Source organism: Halictus rubicundus, chromosome 10 (genome assembly GCF_050948215.1).
Source record: "Halictus rubicundus isolate RS-2024b chromosome 10, iyHalRubi1_principal, whole genome shotgun sequence".
In the NCBI taxonomy this organism is placed as follows: Eukaryota; Metazoa; Arthropoda; class Insecta; order Hymenoptera; family Halictidae; genus Halictus; species Halictus rubicundus.
In genome coordinates, this window is record NC_135158.1 from 9,162,527 (window position 1) to 9,182,197 (window position 19,671).

A 19,671-nucleotide genomic window follows, 5' to 3' on the forward strand; every position below is an offset into this window, starting at 1 on the left:
GTGGAAAGGAAGAAGAAAAAGAGGGTGAGGAACGTTTATTGGACGTTATTAAATGTAATACCCGGAGGCGTGTCCCCCTTTCGGGGAACTTTACCGATAACTTTGTAATTCCCTAAAACGATCCCCGCCACGGGACTTTCAAGACGTTCTCGGCCTCCTCGCGATGTTTCCGTTCGTTCCAGCGCGACGGTTATTCCGCAGCTTGCCGAAGTATGGCCCATTATGCTCCTCGTCTTCATTTTCTTTTTTTCGTCCGTCCCCTCCCGTCTCATCGTTCATCTTTCCTTCTTCTTCGTTTCCATCTTTTTTTCTCGTTTCTTCCCCTCGGTCGAGATCGATATCGAGCTCGTCTCTCCGTTGTCTCGCCGTCGAACAATGTAGACAGTCTTGTCTAAACAGCGGACACTCGTTGCGCCAACATCTGCGTCCTCTTAATTTTGCGTTTCGATGGCCGAAACTTTCGGCCCCCGATCCGGGAAGGATAGTTTTCCCCCCGCCGATTATTTCACGTCGGCTGCGCCGAGACTGCGGGGAGGAGCGCGGGGGAGGGGGAAGCGTTTGCTTTTTATTCTTCGAAAATTCGCTGTGACAATATTGGAACTTCGGACCGTCTTATCGTGGACGAACGAGCGAACCCGGTTTTCAGGATCGATCCCGGTGTACCGGTCGCTCTCTGGCACCCCTACGAAATTACCATGGCCTAAGGGTAAAGTGAAATTAATCTGTTAATCCGTTAATGAAACGTGTTCGAGTCGCTGGCAGGCGAAAGAGTGACAAGAATAAAATCCGTGACATCGATATTCTTACAAATAGCAGAGTATCGTTTGCGTGAAAAATACGACGAAATTAAGGGCCCGGTCTTCGTAGATTCGCGATAAGGTAGAGTGACCACGTTACCGACACAAATAGGCGAAACATCGTTTTACGTGCCTCAACTTTTCGTCCTTATATGAGAATATTTTTCGCTGGGAAAGGCCTCGTTCGAAAGAGGAAGGTTCAATCTAGCGCGCGCTGGTCATCAGCTGACGGGATTATGCAGACATTTGGTAACATAAGCGTTATAAGTAGGCCAAAAATTGACGATGTGCCATGCCACCCATTGGATGAGTTTTCTGGATGAAATCGAAAGCAGCGCGCACTGCTGTCTTCATTCTCTGCGGAAATAAAGCGAAAAACTTGAAGCACGTTTCTGGCGTCAGAATTCATCAAGTCAGAAGCAAGAAATGTGACAAGTTTAGTCACAAGACGGATCTTAAGTCTGTGTCTGAATGCTGTGAATGTGGATTATACGCCAGTTACCGACCTGATGACACTGAAAAAGTCACGTGACTATCCCGGGCCCTTAAGAGAGTCGCTCTCTAAATGCAACCCGGTCCAGTCGAGTTGGTCGAAGCGTTCGATCCGCGAAACCTTGCCGGAAAACGCGCGAAATCCGCCGCAGCGAGAAGTGAGAATCGCGCGAGGAAATCCTCTGGTGGGAAAGAGATCTGGGAGCATTTCGGGCGTGTTAACGAAGCGCGGAATGCACCCTGGACGAAAAAGTTCGAGGACGGGGGTAGTCGCGCGAAATGGAATGGAACGATGGGGCCAGGGTGGGACGGTGGTGTGGTGTCCGCCAGTATTTATAGTATGGATCGTGTCTGCTTGGCAACCGGCCATCAGCCTAACATCTCTCGAGAATCTTATGGGAAGAGCGTCTTCTCGAGTGCTTTGTACCAAACGCTATTGGTAACCATCGATTCTATTTCCCCTCGAGAGCCGGCCCTCTCCCTTCCCGCATCCTCTCTCTCACTCTCTCTCTCTCTCTCTCTCTCTCTCTCTCTCTCTCTCTCTCTGTGTATATTGTATGTAATATTACAACCGTACCCTGGTCGATAATGCTTCTACGTAATTACCAAGCGTATCAGAGTTACGAGATGCAACTTAATTGATTGCTACTCCGAACGGAAAACGTTTAATGGCTGCCTATGTACTGGATACCCGAGAGCATCCCCCGGTTTCTCAGCCGGAAACTCTTTCGGATTCGCGTGTCACTCTGCTAAATATGACAGCAAAAGATTTTACATTCACGAGTCTTTGTTTGGCCGTAGAATGTTTATTCGTTCAAAGAAACGTATTTATCTGATCTTTCTTGCATTGTCATTCTTGCACGTCTCGGACAATCTCGTGTTTTGACTGTAACGTACGGTAGAAGTCCGATAATCCAACATCCTCGGGACTTCAGCGATGTCGGATTATGAGGTAGAAACGAGAAAGGTAATTTTTAAAAACTGCCACGGCTGATGCGGGAATGTAATTCGTTGTCAAAAATGATATATACGTTTATATTAAATATTATGCTCGGTCTGCCTCGAGTTTCACCGTGTCGTGATAAATGGCCGATTCGTAATTGAATTACCTCTATGCAATATTTGAAACTGTCGGATTATTCGGACTTTACCGTATACAATAACAAAGTTATCCGATTGCACATTCTCCAATTTACATACTTATATTAAATGATTTATAATCCGTATTCGACACCGTTTCATTGCACTCTTAAATTCTTAATTTGTACTATAAATTTAATTGCGCACAACTTGTATTCATTAGTTACTATTTCGACGTGCTCTTTATCTTGTAATTTGTACTATATTTGTAATTATTTATTTCATTGTGCTCTTTGTTTTATAATTTGCAGTGTACACGTAAATAATTGTTTATCGTTCACATTTCTCATTATTTCATTGTACCTTCTGCTTGTTTAGCCAGCACGGATTGAACGTACGTATTCGAATAGTTTGCATGAGAATGCAATATTCTAACGATGGAATAGCTGTTGCATTATCCTGTGAAATTTGTCACCAGTTTCCCCAGCAGCTTAAGACGCGACGCATGAACGAGATATTACTTTTCAGAACACCCATCAGAGTCCAACTAACTCCCTTAAACTATGTTTCGCTGCAGCATTTATATTTCCGAAGCCGTTATTGCCTTTCGAGAATGTTACACGACGTTCCCCCGCACACCGTCGGGATCATCCGGAAGAAGAGAGAAGATTTGTTACTGATTTCTGCCATTGACGCAATGAAATTGGGATACAGAAGTTACTGAGCCGAAAGTTTCCACTGGCGCGGAAAGAAAAGCAATTAAAGAGACATGCAACACTCCTCCCATCTCTTCCATCTTAAGCCCTGTATTCTTTTAAGGAAACACGATCAGAAACTTTTATCGCAACATTTCTTTTAACTGGTCTTCCATTGTTATCATTTAATTTTAATACCGATTGAATCGAAACGCTATAATATTTTTTTGGGCATTGCTAAATCACGTATATAAGATCTATGAATATTGTGAAGTTTCTGTTTGAGATGGTGAAACAGAATCGTAAATCACAGTCGTTCGAGTTTGAGGAACCCACAGACTCTATTTATATTCTGCCTGTAGAAACTGTAGATTCTACTTATACTCTAGGTAAACTCTGCTTAGACTATAGATTCTATGTACACCTATTCTACTTATGGAACACGGCAGATTCTATCTATAATCTATGCACAAAACCAATAGATTCTATCTATGTATATTGTACCTGTAGAACATGCAGATTCTACTTATACTCTGGGTATAGAATCTATAGATCCTATCTACATATATTCAATGTTCATTTAGTAAATGTTCATTCACTGGGAGATGTGTATTCGCTGGACAGTCCACCCCGTTGCATTTTAAATATTTCGATGTGAAAGAAACCTTCCAGATGATCATGTTAAATATCAGAAAAGCGCCAGACCCAGCGACTCGATCTTCTTCCCCTCGAAGAAGAGTCCGGGCAGACCTCGAGATCATATTTGCTCGGCGTTATTGCAATTTCACGCCGATAACCGTGACTTTCAGGCTACGTTTCGCCGAACAATCTCCTTTCTATAACCGTTCGCCGATGAGCAGTAAAATCGTGGGAGAGAGAGAGAATGAGAGAGATAGAGAGAACTCGAAAGGAAAGGGGGCTGGGGTATCCGATGCCAAAAGCGCCATCCGTGGGATTCCAGGCGGGATTCGCGGGGTCTATCATCGATCCAGGACCCGTCTGGGAATCCCGGTAGGACCGGGGTTGAAGATCGAGAACAGCGGATTCGTGGCACGCGCCAACCGGGCAAATATTTTCGGGGGGAAAAAAAACCGCGCGACGGAATTTCGCCCCGTTTCTTCCTCCTCCCGACCTTCGATCCTTTCGCGGCAAATGAGTCGTCCCGACGACAATACGCCTCGCTTTGCGTCCTCGTTCAACCCCCCCCCCCCCCAGAAAACCCACCCAAACCCTCTCGAACCCTCTTTTCTAGCTCTCTCTCTCTTTTTCTCTCTTACCGGCTCCGTTCTCGCGGCATCGTTGGCGCGATCTTTTATCTTCTTGATTTTCGCATTTTCCCTTTCCGCGCTATTCTGCGGCCCCGGGCCGTGGTGCCTCGCGGGTCCATTTCCTTTTCGGTCGATGGACTTCAGCCGCGAAAGAGTGCGACAGGAAACGACGACGGCTCGGCGATGGCTAGTCGTGGTTATTTTCGAGCGACGTCGGCTCGATACGTGGAAGCCATTGTTCGCGCGCGGTCCTAGTTTGGCAGTGATCCTCGGTGTCAGCCGGTCTAATAAAAGCCGGGTCGAGCTAGAGAACGACTACCGATCGGACTCGACACTGTGATTCACCCCCCTACAAGCTCTACCGTACACCGGCCTGGATAAACGACCTGCTTCGGCTTCGGCTTCGGCTTCGGCTTCGACTTCGGCTTCGGTCCCGAACGTCACGAGCAAACGGCCAAGTATTCCGACGGGGAGAGAGGATCGTCCCCGTCAATTTGATAGATCTCTTAATCGCTTTGTGCCCCTACGGAGTTCCATCTCGCCACTGTTTCCTGCGGTTCCGTTTCCCTTGTACGTTTCTTGATAGGTAATTAATTGCTCCCGTCGAACATTCCGCCGAGCCCGAGTTCCAATCGGAGTTGCCGCCGGACGGTTCACTATCAAAAATTCGACGACTGATTTATGAACATGATGGATCGTTCGTGCACGCCGTCTCCCTCGATACGCTCTCGTTCTCTTCCGAATTAATTTCTTGCTCGCTTCAGCGTCTCCGTTTCTAATGCGAGTAAGGGAGACGCCACATTTTCTGTATCCTCTGAATGGACTGGGGGAATTTCATTTTCATGTCACTCGAGCGCCTATGGAATCGAAACACAGTTTGTAATATCAGAAAATATTAAGCTAGGGCCTTCACAAAATTCTGTATAAATTTTCTGAGATACCTTTAACTATATAATTTAAGACCAAATAATCCAAGTGATCCAAAGGAGTTCAAGAAACTTGATATTTGCAATTTTCTATTGTTAAACAGAGCCCCAAGGAACGCAGTACCACGGAATAAATCAATTTTGCAAAATCAAAATGAATTTAGATGCTTGATGTTAGAGTAGTTCTTCTGAATCAGTCTCGAATAATTTGAGAATAACTCTGCAGAACGTCCAATGGGAGATTATGGTTTTCACTGTGTAATTGGATTTGGTGAAACTATCTCGGGGACCTTATCGATTATGGGAGGTCGAGGATCCTTCCCCCTCGCCGGAAGAACGTTATAGGAGCGGTATTATTACGCGTTACAGGTGGGGCAATCGTATTTGACAAAATTGGTCTTGTGCTCGATCGAGGTGGGTACGTGACCTACGACAATGTTCCCGGGGAAACGGTAAAATCCATACGAAGAGTAGGAAATGACGCGAAAGGAAGCTAGATGGACGCTTTGGAAATGCCGGTCGATTCCGCAAAATGGCCACTTTTCGTGGCCGAGTGCGGAAATTGCCAATTGATGTGCGGCCGATCTAAATACGCGAATCAATTTTTGTCGCGTTCACGGAAATGTATTCTTCCCGGGAAATATGTCCGGGGGAGCCTCGGGAATCAGTATAGCTGATCCTGGACATCCGTCGAGACATGCTCCAGGACCGATTCGGAAATATTATTTTAACCGCTCGGAATATCTGCGACTGTTTGTTGGGAAAACAGAGGTACATCGCGATGCCCGACATCTTATAACGGAAAGAATTTTGTTTTCGAACGTGGGGAAGAAAAGTTGTTTTTTCCTCGTTGCTTTGTTTCTAACGGATTTTAGCTTTATACTTCGTTGAAACGGAGGAGCAACAGAAACGCCGAAGAATGTGGGAATATTTACGCGATATATATCAAAACAGGAAATATTTATTTTCAAACTGATTGTAATAGCTCCGAGCACTTCATATCTCTCTGACACAGAAAAGCGAATTGAACGTGGCAATATTTATGGTTTACCTGAGAAATTGTTTATTTTCTAATTTTATAAAGAAGAGGGTACAGTGTGTCGTCTTTCACTGTTTTGCTTTAAAACAGCTATTAATATCTTCAGATACTTTGCAGTCTTCGAAGACGAAGAACGCGATACAATATTTATTCAGACTGATGGAATTTATGCTTCGATAACGAAGAGAGATTGAAGATATTGGATTGCTTTGGCCGCTGAATCGTCGCGAGGACTCCAATTAAAACGGGGCACACAATTTCAATTGTGCAAATCAAACAGGAACCACGCAATTATCGCAAGAAGCATCGTCAATGAATTCTTGAATGCCACGTTTCATCTGTATCTGAGAATAAACGTACAAGTAATTCGAAAGATTTAATATTCGTGATAACTTTGTAAGAATAAAAATAAAGTCACGTTCGTACCTTAGAGCATCAAAATCACCGAGTTCATCGAGTGACGAAATTACGAGGAAAACAAAGCACGCAACAAACCTGCGCTAATTTCGGAGCACAATCGGAGGAAGGACAAGGAAATTCTTGGTGATCGAGCCGGGGGACCGAGTCCGATCGAACGACTTCGAAAAAGTTTCATTTCCCCGGTCGATCGACTCGGGCAACGTGATCGTCGCGCTCTTTTGAACTCTGAGGGATGAATTTTGAGGGATGAAAACCACATTCCAGGAGGCTTTTCGCGCGCTTAGCCCGCGGCGGTGTGTCGAAGAGGAGGATGCCCGCCGTCGACGGTATTCTTTTTTTCGCCTTTGCCACCCTCCCCCCATCGATTATCGTCAGCCCCAAACCCCCATAGAGGATTCCGCGAAGCTTAGCACTAGAACGCTATCCTGCTAGCCTGGATCGTCCGCCTCTAGCTCTCGCAGAGCGTGTCCCTAGGATTAGTTCCGGCTTTAATGCCCGACGACAAGGAATTTCAAAGGTAATTGAATCGAGACACAGATTCGCTGCAGCTTTAAAGCCGCGGCACCGCCGACGCCCGGCCCTGTCTCATGTATTTTTAAAGAGCCGACCCGCACTCCGTCGCGTTTTCAACCGGCACCGCCTGGCTTCTGCCTCGTCCCTCTTCTCGGTTATGCTCATCCGTGTCCGACATTATCGACTATTCCGGTTCCGTTCGCCGATCACCGGCGTTAAGCCGGATTTTCGCTGTCCGTTAACGCGCACGCCGGGCCCAAACTTCCGTCGCTGCGTTCTTCGGAACGGAACCGCTCAGCGGAATGCTCTTCGTCCCCTCTCGTGGACAATTATGGCGTGGCTGGGCTGTCCGTCAATTCAGCGGATAGATTGCGGATTTTATCCGCTTATCGCGACCTTCGCGGTCCTCGATGTTCGCTGGAAGAAAAAGTTGAAGGCTCCTTAGGGAGGGATACTGGTATAACGAAAATGAGTGATTTTTGAAAATAGAGTAAGGCACCCAATTACTGTGCCTATATTGATTATACTTATGTCTGAAGCATAATAAATATTTAAAAAAGAGATATCAAATTTGTTTCATTTCTGAACATTTGTCCGAAGTCAAAGTTTTTAAAGTAAAAGTGATCCAGACGAACGGACACGTATACGTACTCGTTATCCAGTTAATTCTTCGTAGCTGGCTCGGCGAACAGAACCGGAAGCGATGTCTCTTTTTCCTTTTTTCTTTTTTTTCGTGTCAGATGGCCCGTGCTCGTTGGGCACGTCGATTCGGCGGGGCCACCGGTTTTGATCTGCCATGTGGAAGGATCCGATCGCTATGAAACGGGCGTCCGTGTAGCTACGTGAAGCAAACCTGTAATCGGATGGCTGAAGATCGGCCCCCTGTGACCGACGCCAAAAGGTACCCGCTTGTAAACATAATGAACGACATTTCGGACCTGGACAAGCAGTGCTCCTTTTTTTTCTCTCTCTCTCTTTGTTTGCTCAAAGACAAAAGGGAGACGCAAACCAACCGTTGCCCGTGTGTCCGTCACTGAATTTCGAGAGTGTCGTTACGGTCTAACCTCTGTTCCCGAGGACTAATTAGGCGTGACAACACACTCTGCCCGGATAATTGAACCGGCCATGTTTTCGCATAATAATCACCAGACTCCGGGTTTTATGCATTTATGACTAAAATGAGTGCAATTTAAAACATCGGAAAAAAGTGAAGGTGTAGTACGATTTTCAAAAAAAATCTGATTTCTCTATACATGTCGCCAAAGCCTGGATGATAATTGGCAAGACCGGCGTTGTCGACATATATCGAGAATTCACGGTGTTACGAATAATGCCGGAAAATGTCATACGTTTCAGTGTGAAGTTCGCGCTCGAAAATAATTACATTTTTGCGTCTTTTCTAGCACAGTGTCGCCTCGAATCGAGAACGATCTCCTCTCGTCCCCTTACAACAACTGAATCGAATATCGAATCTGATTTTAACGGTCCCGTGGGGTTACTGTCGATTAGATTGATTTCGATTAAGCCCCCTCGAACGCCGCAACAACATGTACACACGCGAGCCCGAACAGCGCGGCGCGGCGCGGCGACGTGCAGGATTTTATTAATTAATTTCATGGCATCATCGCGCGTAATCAAGCACTGCAACAAGCCCGCGCGGAAGTACGTCATGTGTGAACTCGAATGTTGCTCGAGTTTAAGTAAATAATTGATGCCGGGGAACTTCGCGAAATACTGAATAAATATGAATTTCACAAGTGACTTTCAGTTATGGAACAGAATATGTAGCTGTTCGAATGGTTACGCGTACGTGTGTACGTGGGCGCACACGTGCCCACGAAGAATCGCGATGCACTCGTTAATATAATTTATCAATTGCACGGCAAACATGCCGGGCTGATTTATTTTACGTAAATCCGCATTCATATCGCGGGGATATCTCGAAATGAACTTGTAAACAATCCGGTCTCGTAATGTTTGTTCCATAATCGCGTTTCCCTTTGGACGAGAGTTTAATTATTTTGCTCTTCCGTTTCGAACGGACCGCAAACGAATACTTCAAAATGTCTGCATTAAGACATTTTCAACCATTTCGCTTTGCTCTTTGCGTGGAGCAAACATTGAATTAAAATGATCGCAAAGAAACGCAATTCTGAAATGAACACAGACGCAGTTTCAAGCAGAGGGCAGATTCAAAGAATTCTGGAACGTCGACGTGTTCGATTCTGCTTATTAACCGTTAGCACTCGAATGGTCACTGTAAGGCACGACTAAAAACTGCTAAATCATTATTCAAAATATTTTTTACATTATTAAATTCGTTTGAATTTAATAAATTATTAAACATTTCAGTATTGCACGAGTAAATTGCACCATTTTCGTATGTATAACATGAAAAAAAAAATATATAGAAGGGAAATATTCTAGGTCGGAAGAAATGTTTCGTTTTGGAGTTAAAATAGATTCGAGCGCAAAGGGTTAAAATCCTGAAGAGAAGAACGAAGCTTCTGTTTCACTTCTGCTGGTTCTGCAAATCATTTTTATCTTGCACGAAGATCCATAGTCTAGTTCTAACGCAGCGAGAGTAGATAAATAAATCAATTACAAAGCGGGTTGGAACAGCTTAATTGCAGGAGAAGATGCTCCATTATAACGCATAAATGCTCGATTAACTTCGCGCGAAGTTTCGTTTCCGCGGATATCTTCTTTCACAAGGATAATTTGAATTCATATCGGGTAGACACGCCTTCAAGTAAGATTAATTACGTCTACCTATTATTCACCGTTTCTACTTATTATCTCCTAACCACCCCTCATTGTGCTATCTAGATTCCTTCTGCCTCTTAATTACGAGCTTATATCGAGACATTACTCGGCCGGAAGAGTGATGTGTCGGTGTCGTTATTTGCGAAAATTTATGTAAGTAGAAACGAGCGGCATTGGTCAGACGTAGAAGTTAAACGGTGCTCGAGCGCGTCGGGGCGTGATGAATCTCCAACATTGATTTATTGGTAAATGAAATCTAGCATGAAAATACGTTATACATTTTCCATTTATTTTTTTTTTTTTTACGTCGCGTTGTCCTCGTTCGGGTTTAGTCGCACAATGACGGAAGATGGAACCGCTATTCAAAATTGATTGAAGTTTCATTAAAAATTGTGGCAACCTCGAAAAGGATCTACGCGTCCAAATGAAGGGGATGATTCAACATGAGAGAGAGAGAGTAACAATAAAATATCAGTTTAGTCTTTAATTTATTGTTTTTATATTGATCTATATGTACTTGTAGATTTGCACGGAGAGTGTTTACAGGAATTGTTTAGTATAATTCTAGGCTTGATCAGTGTGTAATTATAGTCTCCAGATGAAATGAAAAAAAAACGAAAAATAAATATTTATAATATACCCTAATGCATTTAACGAAGAAAAAACAAACAAATTTTACGATCACCGTGACTTGAGCAATTTTTAATTCTTTTCTAATTATCCTACAGCTAATAAGAAATTCCAAGGCTCGGCTTCTCGAGCAATGTCGGGCCGCGGAGAATTATAATAAATTCTGCGGGTGATTATACCATTTTCCGAGCGTGTGTCGGGTCGTTAGAGAAGGTGCCGCGGTCGATGGTGCCCCATACGAATTCCATGGAAGGCCAAACGGTGGATTATAAAGCGGACCTTTTTCTACGGCGACCGCTCGCGACATATTTAACGACGTCCACTGTTTAGTCGTGGGTACAAACACGTGAAAATTTCTATAGGCCGGTACACACACGGCGTTCACTTTATGGTATCGTTCGAGCGACAAATTGCACTAAAAATAACCCTTTGCGCTCTGCTGGCACATGACTATTCGTGCGTGTGAAGGTGGCCTCGAACGGGTACGCCATGTACACTCTGTTTTGCCTCCCTTTGAAGTGTAGACGATTGGAAGTCTCTCCTTTCCAGGCTTGCGAATTATGTAGCCGCGCGTCATTGTGGCGAACCGGCGGCCGATATGTTTTTACAGCATGACCTATCTTCAGGCCGTGTGAAACCTTGCGCCCCAATGGATCTATTTGGAACAGCCACGGAGCCGATCGGTGATACACAGGCCGGATCACGTGAAAGAACACACACGCCTAAATGTCCCCCATTCTTCCCGAAACTCGCAGGGAGAACGGTTACGACCCGAATAAAAGGGAAAAAGAATTTTTCCAAAATTTTTCTCCTTTCTGATGTCTTTACACCGATTACGAAATATCGTGCTCGGACCTTTTCTAAAATTCTGTACAATTTTTCTCGGAAATAAATACGTAATTTTCAGACTAAACAATCGAATACAATTACTGAAATTATAAAGATGCTTCCGCACAAAATCAAAAATAAACTGAATCTCGTCAACATCCTATATCAGTTACTTTTAAGGCTCGTTAATGTTTACCGTTAAAAAGCTGATACTAGCAATGCATTAAATTGCTCCAGTTCATTTTTTCTTTTTTTTTTCACAAATCCATAAAATCTGTAGTTGATGGAAGAATCAATTCATGATAATTTCGATGCACTGATCCCGGCAGTTCGATTCAGTAGAATTTGACGGTGTCATAATTCCCGAAGGAGTCGCGAGTCCCAGTAGATTAAAGAATCCAATCTGAAGCCGCGCTTAAAGCCCCTTAATAGCACGGTGATAACGTATGCTGTGGAAGAGGATTTCTCAGATGGGAGACGTAACGTCTAACTACGCCTTTGCAACAGATATAATTGGACTCCCTTAATTACCTCGTCTCTGGATACAGCCGTGAGACGGGGCTGGATAACGCATTCGATCCGCATTCAGACACCCAGACCGGAAGATTAACAACTCCAAAGGGAGCAAGAAGGATGTAGATCGCCTCAGCTGAGATATTAAGACGTTCAGCTGATCTGGCAGCCCGCGATGGTTGCCGGGCCGGAGTCTATAGCACACCTGATTTTTCATTGGGAAATCAACGTCACGAAGAAAACCTCGCTCCGGATTCCTTGTTTTCTCAGAATAGGAAAAATAAAGTATCCGACACGCGTAGAACCATCGGGTCAAAATTTATTCCAATCACTGGAAAATTTCATGTCCAGCATAAACGTGCAGATTTTTATCTGAAAAGTGCAGAAAGATGCAGATTTTGTATACAGTTCCATTATAACATAATGATAAAATAAATTGTTCCAAACGAAACTTTTCTGTTCTCAATTATGTTCTAACGAAACTGTTACCAACATACTCGTGACAATTTCCTGATTAAAACGAGACCAAACACGACACAATTTGCATCATATTTAAGTAATACCTCTGTTATCCGAATTCCATTATCAGAATATAAGTTCAATTTACCCATATACGTACTACATTCATTGTACAAATCAGTAGAAATTCCATCTAGCACTGTAACTAGATAATCGTATTGTTCGAACATGCTTCAGTTCGGATAATCGAGGTTCTTCTGTACCGTGGATGAAACGATTAAGTCCGATCCCAATTGTGTCGTGTTTGGTGTCGTTTTGGTCAGAAAAAAGTGACGGATACGTAGGTAATCATGTTTTTATCATTGGATTAGTATTGGATTAGTATATTAGTATGTTTTTATCATATCAGTATAGTGATATTTGAATGTTTCGTTACGTGTTCTTGTCTACGTTCGACGCGGCAAGAGATCAAGCAACAGTGTCACGGAATTAAGATGTCCACGATACTTTTGAGCGGGACAGTATAAGTGACATTTCGGTCCCAAGGACTTCACCGATCTACATCGAAACAATACATCTCGCAACAGTTTCGAGTTAACCTCTGTTTGATCTGTAGGGAACATCCCTTCCCCCATTGCCAAAACAATAATCCCAGGATCGCGGTGCTGGCCATTAGTTGAAATTCCCCCGTTTCCCTGGACAAACTTTCATTTCGTACGCGCAAGCCTTCCCATATTGTCTTCGGCGTGCACGCGTGCAAAATGGCCAAACACGGTACCATCAGCTGATACCATGAAACTGAGCCGCGCCCGGCCGCGTACAAACAGTCATCAAATATACTTTCCAGCTTTCCCGCTAGTATTTGCGAGATCGCAGATCGGTAGGGGCAAGGGGGCGTTATTCAGATTTACATTTTCCCGCGGTAAAACGTTTTTCCCGGCGAGCGGCTCTATTTGCAGAGGCACAAAGCGACCGGCTAAGAGTAGCAATCTCGGCGGGATACGTGTCGCCACGGGACAACACGTACCGTGTAACAACACTTCTCCGGGCCGCGTGGGCGTCGTCGTCGTCTGTGCCCGTCGATGTGGATTTGCAAGTTCGCTAACGGAGAGAGAGAGAGAGAGAGAGAGAGAGAGAGAGAGAGAGAGAGAGAAGAGAGAGAGAGAGAGAGAGAGAGAGAGAGAGAGAGAGAGAGAGAGAGAGAGAGACGCAAACCTACGCACACGAGATGAGTTTCGATGTGGTCGATGGAGCACCGGATACGATAACGGCGGCGGTCAGGGATTAACGCGTTGACTGCCCGGTGGTCACCTGTGATCGGCGCTAACAAATTAATCAGAGACCATTACGATAAGGCAAAAGCCATCGCAGGAAAATTCTCGCGTCCTTTCGCGCGTTCACACTCGAGTTCCATTTCGTTAACGCTGACCGAGTACAAAATCTGACCGACACGCATACGCAGTTTTGTGGAAAATAAAAGACCGGATTTATTTAGATTTCTCGCAATATTCGTAACAATGTGTGCTCGAATGAAGCGTGTGTGTGATCTCAATAGTTTTGAAGAAGAGAATGCGAAACCGATCGTTGGACCAAGGCCGAATAAATCGGAAATATAGTGCGCTAATGGTTGTGATTGTTTTAGCACACTAGAAGAAAATCGGCATTACTTATGGGACCTGGCAGATACTTATGTGACACGCAAAGTACTCGCGAGGACGTCGTCACGGCTAAGCGACATTTCCACTGACAGCTGCTAACTAATTAACACTGTCCCTTTTGGGATTGTTTGTGGACAGCGGAAGGATCCGCTAGCGCCGGATTGCTTTAGGTTAATGTGATCTCTAGACCTTCAGGCTAATTCACTGTTTTAGACACGACATTGTAGAAAAGTTTCTATCATCTTTTACTATATTATTATTTGGCATACAAATTAATTCGTTGCTCGCGTAGTTAATCAACAGCAACTTCATTTCGAAAGCAAATATTTGAACCATTATATTGAAGATTAGTCATTTTTATGCAAGTTTCAGCCTTTATGGATTATTTTATAAAAAACGATTGATTGATAATTGTTGTATTTAAAAATATGCAAATACCATAAACGCATACCGATATTATAACAAGGTTCATATTATTTTTCCATATAGAAAACACAGAAACATCGTCGCGTGTAGCCACTGTTGCAATTAAATAGCACTTCATTGCCACGATAAATAAATACTTTTAGCGAAACGTAATTTACTCGAGAAACATTTGCTAATCGATATCAATTATCTCTACCGCGCAATGTCGAATAATTTATGTTTAAATGTTCAAAAATTCCGGCCAGATTTTATCGCTCAAACAAATCTCGAGTTATGTGACGCAATTAATTAACTTTGACGATCAGTCCGCTTGAAATTGGAGCTCGATCAAAGCGGCAGCTATTCAACATTTCGCGTGCACAAAAAATCTCACTGGTAGTAGTGACCCCTCGCTTTTTCGACGTGGAAGCCCGTAACCGAGGATTTAATTTGTCCGCGGATCAGTACGCGAGCCGTCACGGACCCACTTACAAAGGAATACCTTTTTTTCACGCTTACATCGTCTCTAATTAATGCCCACTAATTTCGACGCGGGACATCTTTCGATCGAGAGTTCCTATTAACGCTCCTCCCGCTAAAATTTTTTAGCCATTTTTATTGCTAGCCTTTCCAAAAATTTCCACGAGATGGTCATTGTCATCTAAAAAAAGAAGAAAAACAAAAAACAATTGATAATAACCACGAGGAAAGTTGCGGGCGTGTACGTTCTAACGGGCAGGGAAATAGCACGATGTACAACGTGAACGATGGAAATGGGTTGAAGAGATAGTGTGATCCATCAGATAAATAAATGAAAAATTGATGTAAAACAGTACGCGGCGCAGTTTAAAATCGGAGCATCTCGTTCAATTATTAATCGAGGAACAATGGATGCTCGTAATATCCGCAGTGGCCAACATGTCCGTCCCATGTCAGGTTATTGTAAACGGTGCTTTACACCGGTCTCGAGTCAAAATCAATAAACCGATTATTGGCCGGGCTGAACGGAGATTATGTTGCTTTGAATTGACACCCCGACACGGGCTTCGCGCCGATTGAATTTCGCGGGACTTTCTAGACGGCCGGACGTCCGTCCCAGTTCCTTTTTCCACGTCCGACACCGTAAAATCACGCTGAATGCAATCCTTGCGGACACTGCTGCAAGAGGAATCGATCTTTTGTTGTCGGACCGGTCGCCCGGCGAAGTTTCCAGGCATTATGCGACCACGTTATTCGCTTACACGACGGCAAACAATGCGCCTAGGGAGCAGAGAAAAAACAAATATATATATATATATATATATATATATATATATATATATTGTATATATATAACAATGTATACAACGGGGCATTCCTCGGCGAGGCTCTCTTTTGAACGGTCGTCTATTTATTTAACGGTAAAATGAGTGACTGGTATAAATAGGACATTATTTTCTTCCACCAAGGTACAAACCTCCGTGAATGGGGATAGCCGAGAGAATAACGTTCACGCGAAATGGACTCCGCTCGAAGGAACAACGATGTACTGCTGAAATCTTTTTATGCGAGCACAGCTTCGCCTTAAGGAACTGGGACGAGGTACCGGGCTTTTTCTCGTATTAAAATAAACCTCGTAATTTAAATAAAAGTGGTAGAAACATTTTTACACTGGACTACCCCCGGAGTTGGATCACCGACATCAGAAATTTTATTTCAAAATTGTTTTACAGCTGCTTCACCAAGGATTTATTGAATAAATTGTTTCATTCGAGCACGCGTTATAACCAGACTGCGGATTTTTATGCAAAATTAAAGTCGTCTGCGTTAACTACAAGAGCCACATAGATATTTATATACTTTCATAATAATTCGAACGAGTTGAACATAGTTCGACAGTATTACAAAATTCTACAAATACTTTTTCACTATTTTATATTCTACCTACTCAATTTTTAAATGAACACGTGAAATCCGCAGACTAATTATAATAAAGGCAAAAGCTGGTAATTATTCTCAGTGCTCGGTAGACTTTGTGTTAATAATACCACGTTAATTATCAGTTTCTTTTTTTATATATAAGTGTCAGAGTTAGGGAATGTTTTTGCAAATAGACTCTGGAAACCTGGAGCTTGAAAGAAATCTTCTCCGAATGAAAATAGAAATATGATTGATCATGCTTTTCTATTCCTGGACTTGACGGGTCTTTTTAGAACGAATCGATTTTAGGAAAATTTGGTTCTTTCTTCACTGGAAGCAAAAATACGATAAAAAAACGACGAAAAAAAATATTCGCAAATCCGACTCTTCGAATATTCTTTTCTTTTTCCATTCCCAACTATTTTAATTAACGATATCCTTTTTAAAATGAGTAAAAATTTCTATGACCATGAAACTTGGAATCGACCTAAAAGTAATATTCGGAAATCCATGACATTTTTATTTGACAGGAATGCCAGCGCTTTATATTCAACCATATAAAAGGCCATATTCGTTCGAAAAACACTTCTATTTATGCTCAAAAACCATAAAACTACTAATAAAACGAGAATTCATTGAATAAAAATTTTCTAAAATAATTTGCAAAAACATTGAAACAGTAGAAATTCAGTTCACGGACCTTACAGTCGCAACTCGTGCACCGAAGGGTTAAAAGTGTTGTTTATATAGTGTCACATTTTGATTAATTACGTAGCAATAAATTAGGATAAATTTTGTATATTTCTCGAGAATTGAAGGCTGTTGGTTCTCGATATTTATAGGGAACGAATAAACCGAACTGTTAGGGAACTATCGAAGGCGACGGTTCGCGAAAATTTCGAGTTGCTATCGTAGAGGGCGTCGAACCGTCGGATCGGGCGATTGTCGGAACCATGTCAGAATTATCGGCAGACCGTACACTGTTTGCGAGAAACAATGGGTCAAACGGTGGGTCGTATGCCAAACACATGGGCTCGTTTACTCGAAGAGAAAGATCGCGTGTTATACTGGAGCAGCGAAGTCCTGGCGAGAGTGGCCGACAATGTTAATCAGGAAGAGTCGTTTCAGATTGATTACGGTGATGACTGTATCGATCGGAAGATTGATTTGTGGATAGAGGCCTGTCGTGACAAAGTCGACAGAATTCTCTGTAGTCGAAGGAACGTGTCGCAAGAACACAGGACTCGCATATTCAGGGAAATCGAGCAAGTGATTATTATTCTGTTGTCTCCTCGACACTATTTCGACACCGGACCGTGTAAACAGTGGAATTATTAGACTGTGGATTTGTTCGCAAAATCAAAGTTTTCTGTGTCGATTACAAGGTACTGGAACGAAATAAAAATTGCATTCCTTCGCTCAATCAGTTTAACAAGCTAATGATAATACACTCTTCGATAACATACTCTGTTGTAAATGCATAAAATCTGCAGTCTATTAATTATTGCTACGAACGCGATAAGATCTTCAATATATGAAAGAAAAATCTACGGTATACTACTGATCAAAAAATTGTTTAGAAAAATTGTATACATGTATTTTCAATGACAGTAAATACACAGTCTTGAACGAAATAATCTTTTGTACATCTACCGCCACATAAAATGCGTATATACAATTTTTCTAAATAACTTTTTCATCGCGTTATAGAAGGATCTAGCGTAATTTCTCGATTACTTCACGACACCCATGAATCTATCAACGAACGGCCGATATTAATGTTTCATTGTTTAACCTAGGTGAGAGTAGAGCTCATGACGAAGATGAGGAAGGATTACTATGATAGTTACAGTGAAATAAGACGGTTCACGAAAAAAGTGGACAACCTGGGGCACCAGCAGCGCAGGACACACGCTAAAATTCATGAACTCGAGGACACCTGCGCTGGGAACGTGAGAAAATTTCAAAAGAAGTTCGGCCCTCTGCGAGTGAAAACGTTCAGGAACCTTGTGATAAGCGAAAGATTCATATTCGAGGATAGACGACTGAAAGCGAAGTTCGTGAAACGGGTATCAACCTCCATTAAAATTCAATTTCTGTAAAGTCTCCCCGACTGCGATAAATATTGAATGCGAATGCGATATAATCAAACGGTCGATTAAAGTCTCATTTTACTCGAATCCGTACGAATTTATATTTTGCCTCGGGGGTCCACCGAGTGCGGAAATTAATCATGTTTTCCCGCGATAGATTTACGACATCGATCACAAGAATATGAAGACATGTGCCAAGAGCATTAATACATTGACGAAAATGTAGGACAAGCGATGACGAAGAAAATGCAAGATGATCCAGGCGATACGGACAAAGTGGAAAATATGTTATCTGGTTGATGGAGAATACACAATTTGAAATGTGTAAGGTTATTGGAGAAGAGGACGACTATAGCAAAACTGGACACGATTTCATAATCGTTTCCTTAATTACATAAGTGACTCATGTCCTTTTCTATTCGCTAACCACGGTGTACAATCGTAAAGATCTGAACTTCAGTGGAAACCACAGTACTTGTATACTAAAATATTTTATCATTGATACAATATGCCCAGAAATACTTCTGTAATAAAAATAGTAATAAGTAAATGAGTGAGTCATATTCAATCGCGTAAAATCAGCAGGGAATTTTAAAAATTAATTAAAAATCCTTTTAGTCTATGTTTTCAATTTTTTCCCACGTTCGTGCCATAATTTTTTTTTTCATCAAACACACGATGTCGACGGCGAGGCCAGAGATCCTAATCATTGACAACGATAGTATCCGAAGTTACCGCGAGTATTTCCGTCACGATATTAGATTCTATCGTCGACAGTTTCCGCGTTAGAAAATGCTCTCCGCGAGTTTACGTTAATTAAGTTTCGGCAACACGAAAATACGACTTCCTAAGTGATCCTCTGGCAAATGCGTCGCCGGGGAGCACTATTGTTACGCCGCACAATGGCGACAGTTTAGGAAAACGCGATTCCCGCAAAGATTGTATAGTCATGCTCGTCAACCGTGTTATAGAACACGGAATTATTTCACCTTGAACTTATCCGTGTCAACCGACGCGAAAACGAGAGAACGCTTTTCTTCTTCTTTTTTTCGTTTTTTTTTTTAATACGGTTTGATGGACCAGAAAAATTATCAGTTCGTGGGAAGAGAAACGTTTTGTGGAAAGTATTGAAACGCTCGTGGGAAATACAGTGCATTGTCGAATCCGTGGAAAATGAGATAAAGAAATTG

The 19,671-nt window shown here is 42.7% G+C and overlaps 1 protein-coding gene across 1 annotated transcript; it reads left to right on the forward strand.

Annotated features, from left to right (window-relative positions):
* On the forward strand, positions 1 to 18,991 carry LOC143357866 (uncharacterized). The gene is made up of 4 exons (XM_076794511.1): positions 1 to 24; positions 17,231 to 17,657; positions 18,188 to 18,457; positions 18,639 to 18,991. The coding sequence occupies exons 2-4, from the start codon at positions 17,385 to 17,387 to the stop codon at positions 18,705 to 18,707; spliced, it is 612 nt and encodes a 203-aa protein (XP_076650626.1). The 5' UTR covers positions 1 to 24; positions 17,231 to 17,384; the 3' UTR covers positions 18,708 to 18,991.
* The last annotated feature ends 680 nt before the right edge of the window (positions 18,992 to 19,671 follow it).

What these genes read in the sequence shown, in the direction of transcription:
- LOC143357866 (XM_076794511.1), top strand. Translation starts at nt 17,385, where the DNA reads ATGGGTCAAACGGTGGGTCGTATGCCAAACACATGGGCTCGTTTACTC. An exon ending in TATTCAGGGAAATCGAGCAA is followed by an intron (nt 17,658 to 18,187) that starts GTGATTATTATT and finishes TGTTTAACCTAG; the next exon opens with GTGAGAGTAGAGCTCATGAC. An exon ending in AAGCGAAGTTCGTGAAACGG is followed by an intron (nt 18,458 to 18,638) that starts GTATCAACCTCC and finishes TTCCCGCGATAG; the next exon opens with ATTTACGACATCGATCACAA.